At 45.7% G+C, this 6535-nt stretch overlaps 1 protein-coding gene across 1 annotated transcript; it reads right to left on the bottom strand.

Annotated features, from left to right (window-relative positions):
• Window positions 1-4035: 4035 nt before the first annotated feature.
• On the bottom strand, window positions 4036-5032 carry LOC119324084 (RING-H2 finger protein ATL56-like). The gene has a single exon (XM_037597828.1). The coding sequence runs from the start codon at window positions 4902-4904 to the stop codon at window positions 4359-4361; it is 546 nt and encodes a 181-aa protein (XP_037453725.1). The 5' UTR covers window positions 4905-5032; the 3' UTR covers window positions 4036-4358.
• Window positions 5033-6535: the final 1503 nt, after the last annotated feature.

Below are 6535 nucleotides of genomic sequence, written 5' to 3'. Positions count from 1 at the left end.
TAGCATTGCCCTTTGAACAAATGTCTGAAACATTGTTATCAACGACCAATACACCCGTAGACCACTGCAGCGAAGAACAATAGGCTGAATAAACCACTATACCAACATAAATCGAACCAAAGCATGTAGAATCAGAATAATGTGCATGCTAACGACCGATCTCCGTGATACATGGAGCACACCTTCACGAAGATCATCAATGAACACAGACCCAATACAAGCGCTCTTTTCCCAGACACATGATCGTTAGTTTGTCAATCATGCATTTGATCGCTTCGTTTTTTGATCGCTTAGGCATAGCTTTGATATTATATGACTTTGCTATTTGCCAACTTGTTTTGTGTGTGTGCTCACACGTTAGTATGGGTTGTGTGCATCCTAGTTGTGCAGAGGATGCGTCTGTGCTCGTTGTGTTTGTATCCTCTTAATGCTTCATTTTGAGTGAATAAAACCCACCCTTTGTCCAAAAACCAAGCACAGACTCCACATGAAATACAACCTTCGATCTACACGTAAATCGCCGAATCTACACTATCCGATTCACAGTCGATGATAAAATGCAATAAAAACAATATGGCTCTATAACCGGTGTCGGGATCTAATCAAATGCACAGACCGTGGGACACGGTCGAACCAATTACCCTAGAGAACCATAGCCGATGTTTCAATTGATACATGCGAAGATGCCATAGTAAGGTGGATGTACTTATAGCGTCCAAAGCAACCGTCGTGGGTGCCCGAGGAGGCGTAGATGGAGCGCTTGGGAAGGAGGCAAACCCCAATGGGAACAAGAACATACACATGAGAAGTTCCAGTTCCTGTCGTGGTTGTCTCGAGATAGAAATCTAAACTCATGTCTATGAATTGTTCTGTGAGGGGCTTTTTCAATTCTATTTCTTAATGCTATCGTTAGTTTATCTTAATTATTTCTCTTATATTTGTGTATGCTTGCATGGAGAGTATAATCATAAGTAGGTATTTGTTCAAGTAAGAACAATACCTTACCTCCAGTCCCCCCCCCCCCACACACACACACACAACACTCAATGAACAATAACTTAATGCATCACAATGAAAATAACCTGACGAAATTCTTGTGTGTCCTCAAGAGCGTTTTAGTTATTATACACTGATATCTCATCCTTATCATACGTAAGGACTGGGTCACTTGATGCACTCTTTCTTTTATTACTATTTATCTTATTACACTTTATCTTGCTATCAAATTATCTTTATGGCATTTTATAGTGAAACCTTGCTGAAAACTACTTGTCAATTACTTCGCCTCATTGGATTCGACACCCTTACTTATCAAAAAGGCTACAATAGATCCCCTATACTTGTGGGTCATCATAAGAGAACAAGGAGAAGTGATTTTTCTTCTTCTTCTTCATTTCACTAGTTTTTCTTCCAAACTTAGGATGACACCAAGGGTTTGTGCGTGTTTGTGCTGCACAAGTTTGGTCTTTTCTCTCCTATTAATAAGATGCTAAAAACACATGTGGAAGTTTTCAGAATAATAATAATTAAAGACAATTATCATGTTAGAAATATACCCTAGAGGTGAACATAGATAATTATATTTTGTTGTATCCATGAATTATGAAACGTTCCTTCAATAATATCATTTTAATTATTGGAAAATATGTGATTTGTTCATTCCAAAAAAAAGTGTTTTGTTTCTGAAACTATATGCTTAAATCATTAATCCAAAGTTGTCCTTGGTCAGAGTTCATGTGAGGACACATATGAATATTACACCAACATGGGTGTTGGTTGATGACCATGTTTTGGTGGTCATGGACATCGAGATGTCGAACCAATAACGTTAACTCATGTTAGGAACATGGTGTTGGACGAACCCAACTTGAGAGATAGCAAGAATGCTTTTTAATTGTTTCTTACAATGTGTATGCTATGTTCTCACACCTGTCATTGTATGTGCTTCAGATGTGTAGTGACTTAATTACTTAGGGTTGCCAAATGCTATCTATAACTGGTAGCTGAGATGGGATTTGCCCCTCTCTGGAATGAGAGAGACATCTCTGGTCGCCTTGAGTGATCGGATCTAAAAATGCATGGTCTTGGACATCTTCACTCTCTACTAGTAACAACTTAACTTGTCATCAAATTCATGTGTTACTTGTATTTTATCACACATTAATGGACGAATCTTATGTTTAGCCTCCACCTTGTCTTAGCGATGTGGAACTTGACCTTGTGCATACTCTGAATTTTCATCATCTGCTTCACGCCTCATGTGTTGGACCTACGAGGGCTGAAATTCCACGGTTTCGCTAAACATCATGTGCCTTAATTTTTTGTTGGCGTTAGTCAATTCAGGTGAGGCCGAAGGTGGGGGCGATGTGAGATGTGTAGCGATGAGTGTCGATCTCGGCGAGACCGAGTCAAGACCTCACCGGAGACAGGGACGACGGCGAGCGACAACAAGCTACGATGCCCTAGGCGAAGACGAGGAAGCAGGTTGGCGAGTGGGTGTCGGGGAGGGGGCATATGGGGGTCATTGTCATTGCCATAGAACGACGGGGCTTAGAGGGATGGTCCCGACAACAACAAGCAGCGACGGTGGAGACCTTAAGGGGAGGGCGGGACGGGGAGGAAGAAAAAAAAGAGGTTGAAGATGAACAGCACGGTGCGACCATGGCCGTCAGATGGTGACCAACGGCTCAAAATCCGCAGAAAATTTTCCATTTAATTGATGAATAAGCAACTCAAGTGGTTTCGGTCATTGCATGATTTGAACATGACTTAACCTGGAATAATTCTTTGTTCATTCCTCTGAGCACAACGGAAGATCTCTTACTGTTATAAGATGTCACCATTGCAAACCCTGCTGTGTTTTGCGTACATGGAACTTCAGACACTTATCATCAGCATTCCGAAATAAGAACTCGTCACTGTAGCATGATAAACTGATAATGGCACCGGCACTGACCAACCAATGAAGCTCGTTTGACACTGAGAGACAATGACACTGATGTAAACCAACCATTATGTTTAGGGGGGATCACACATCACTGATAAGGTTTTAGGGGGCATTACACATCACTGACTCGGTCCTGAAGCAATGTTTATGACTCATGGACAACAATTGAGCAAATTATTGGGCTATAAACCAAATTCGTAGAGAAGCGAAATTGTTCACTAGTACGGTAGAGGTCATCATGTAATAAAATTAACAAATCAGGTACAGAGTCTAATTTTTTCTTTTCAGAAATCAACTCTCACCATTGGATTGACCAATGGATATTGGATAGAAGTAAGCTGACAAAAAAAAATGATGACCAGTTTTATTACATGCATGGTTGCATATTTAGAACAAGATACATGGTTGCATATTTAGAACAAGATACATGGTTGCATATAGAACAAGATGCATAGCTGAGTGTAAAACTGTAAATGATGTCAAGCTCTCAAGTTCCTAATATCTGCTTTCAAATCTATTTATTGGTCCGTAATAACAAAGCAACCAGAATCAATGAAGGCTCATAAAGGTGGTCATGGCAAGTTCTTGTGTTCTCTTTTTGGAGAGGGAAACAAGTTCTTCTGTATCGAGAATTCAGAAATAATTTGTACTACTATTGTTCAAGCCATGAATAAGTGAGTTTCGTGATTATAGAAGGGGCAAAGCGTATACCTCTGCTGCCAAGAAAAGCTATCCATACATAACAAAAAAATCACACGCCACATTATCCTCATAAGCAAATTCTACCACAAGAGTTGCTCTTTAATGCCTAGAACTACACTGATAAGAACAGAACAGGCTTACAACAAATTGATTGGATCAGACTTGTTTCCTAGGTTGAGTTGGGCACATGTTTTAGAAACTCATTTTCATCTGGAGCTCTTGACATCACTATCCTATAATTGTCCCACAAGAGCATCACATCACATCAAAGCTTATTCCCTTTGATCAAACTTGTTTCCTAGGTTAGTAGTTAAGCAAATACTTTGACATTGCCAACTGTGATGCATATGAGCATTGACGATTCATTCGTTATTACTCCCCATTACTATCATACGATCACAATTCACAATTGGTACCACGAGCAACTTGGATGAACTACACAATACTGAGATGAAAATAGATAAAGTAGTTGACATTGCAAAGTTCTCCTTAAGGAGAAACTTGTTTTATGCATCGTCTCCCTGCCTCTCGCTTTACAACAGCAGAAAGATCCACACAAAGCCTACGGCTACGACTACAGAGCAAGGCGGGGAGGCTTTTCTTCGAACAGCTGACGGGAACCGAACCTTTACAGCCCTGGCGGTCGCGGGCGGCCACCACGGGGGCGCGGTGCAACTTCTTGATGATGTCCCGTGCCTGGAGCTCGCGATCAGCTGACGGGGACGGACACCGTGGCGCGGCAGACGGGGCACCCGGGCGACAAGAGGAGCCACCGGTCGACGCAGGCCGCGTGGAACGCGTGGCCGCAGGCGGGCAGCGCGCGCCACCGCTCCCCGGCGCGCGCGGCGTCGAGGCAGACGGGGCAGATCCGCGGCGAGGAGGAGGAGCCGTCGCCGCCGCCGTCGCACGGGCAGGGCACGAAGCTGGGCAGGAGGCGGATTTTGGCGGACGGGAGGCCGACGGCGGGGGGCGGCGGCGGAGTGGAGGAGTCGGGCGAGGCGCGGTGCCGGCGGCGGCCCTGCTGGCGGAAGCCGCGCGCGGCGACGAGGAGCGCGAGCATGAGGATGACCGCGGCGGCGGCGAAGAGTAGGAAGAGCACCAGCGCGGCGACCATCACGGCGCCCCGCACGCCCAGGGAAAGGATGCGGGCCCCGGCACCGGCGCACGCGGGGGCGCGCCGGCGCTTGGCGGCCTCCCGCAGGGGAGGCTCCGGCGCGGCGGAGGCCGAGGGCCTGCCGGCGGCGGGCGGAGCCATTCGCTGCGGCGCCTTTGCCTCGGCTTGGCTCCCGGGACGGGGTGGAATATCCGGTGGCGGTGGCGGTGGCGGTGGGGAGGATATTTTTGGGAACGGGAATTGGGGGACGCACGGCACGGCACGGCACGGTCCCGTCTTTAGCGCCCCGTTGGGCGCGTTCTGGTGGCTTTTGTACGCGCACGCGCACGGTGCTTCTTCTGTTTCACATGCCCAAACGGCAAAACTGGGCAAGCGAACATGTGAATAAACATAATACGGCCCGCCGAGCGCAGCCGACTGATTTTCCACGCGCAAACCATGAGTCGAACAGAATGTTAGGTTATTATAAACAGTTTTGGGTCAAGCTTAATCTAGATTATCATCATGGCAAATTTCCTAGCATGATAAATCACATACGACAGATAAGAAACATTAGTATGTCTGCACGCAGACCAAAGGCTCTTGCCATGTCCTTCCACTAGGAAGTGACCCGGCAAGGACTGAACTTCTGGCGTGCAGAAGAACCGCACGGGTGGCTGACGAGCTGAACATCATCAACCTACATATCGAGATGGATTGCAAGGAGATTGTAAGCAAACTTCAATGCACGCAAAAGGACTTGTCATCGTTGGGGCCTATTGTGGAGGAGGTCAAGCGTCTATTGGCCTTGAGGGGGAGTTGGAAAGTTTCGTGGGTTAGGCGTGATGCTAATAAAGTTGCCCACTTATTAGCTAGGGAAGCAGTTGCATCTAAATTATACAAGGTTGGCTGCATGTGCCCCCAGATTTCATTTTAAAGACTATCTCAGACGAGATCCCGGTGTGGGATGATTAAATAAAGGTGTGGTTGAATTTAAAAAAGAATACATAACAAGAGAGAGAGATAGGTTTAGAACAGAAGGAGTAAGTACCAGTTTGCCGAAATCTTCGGCGCAGTAGTGTCGTCATTTATGGTGGTGAAGATGAGGTAGTGCTCCGCCGTAGAGGAAGCAGATGAGGTGTGGTTAGGGATGTAGTTAAACTTGAGTGAATAGTCGCACCTAGACGCTACCTAAAAACATTGTCGCCTCACACAATGCAGGTTCTCACAAGACACGGATTCAAGGGCATGGTCTCCTGGTCGTGCATACAGATGGGGTAGCCGTGGAGGCATCACAACGCCGAAAAGGTTGATAGGTATGTGTGTTGGTCTGCTATTGTGTGTATTCTGTGTAGCTTCATCTTCACCACCATGCCTAATGACATGAGTAAGAGAGGAGATAAAACTGACACATGATGCAAGAAATCTCTAGAACTAGAAAACGCACCTATAACGAGATCGGGTGTGTTACGCGTACACCCAAAGGTGGGTCGTGCACTGCCAAGCAAAAATTACTCCCTCCCTTCCGGTTTAAGACCTCTTCCAATGAACATGTACTTAGATGAGGTGTTAAGCGCATTAAAGAGTTAGCAACTAAAGTTCCCAATAAATAGGTGTTTAAAGTTGTTGTAGCTAAGTTTTCTTCACTTAACTGTTTAGCAACTAAACTCTTTCATGCATTTTAGGGGTTACCAAAGTGTTGCGAACCAACTTGTAGTTGGATGGTGCTACTTGTGAGCTGCGCTGGGATTTCCCCGGAGAGGAGGGGATGATGCAGTACAGTATAGATAAGT

The sequence above is a fragment of the Triticum dicoccoides genome, chromosome 6B (genome assembly GCF_002162155.2).
Source record: "Triticum dicoccoides isolate Atlit2015 ecotype Zavitan chromosome 6B, WEW_v2.0, whole genome shotgun sequence".
Lineage (NCBI taxonomy): Eukaryota > Viridiplantae > Streptophyta > Magnoliopsida > Poales > Poaceae > Triticum > Triticum dicoccoides.
The sequence above is the reverse complement of the archived record's forward strand: the minus strand, read 5'-3'. Positions and strand labels throughout refer to the sequence as shown.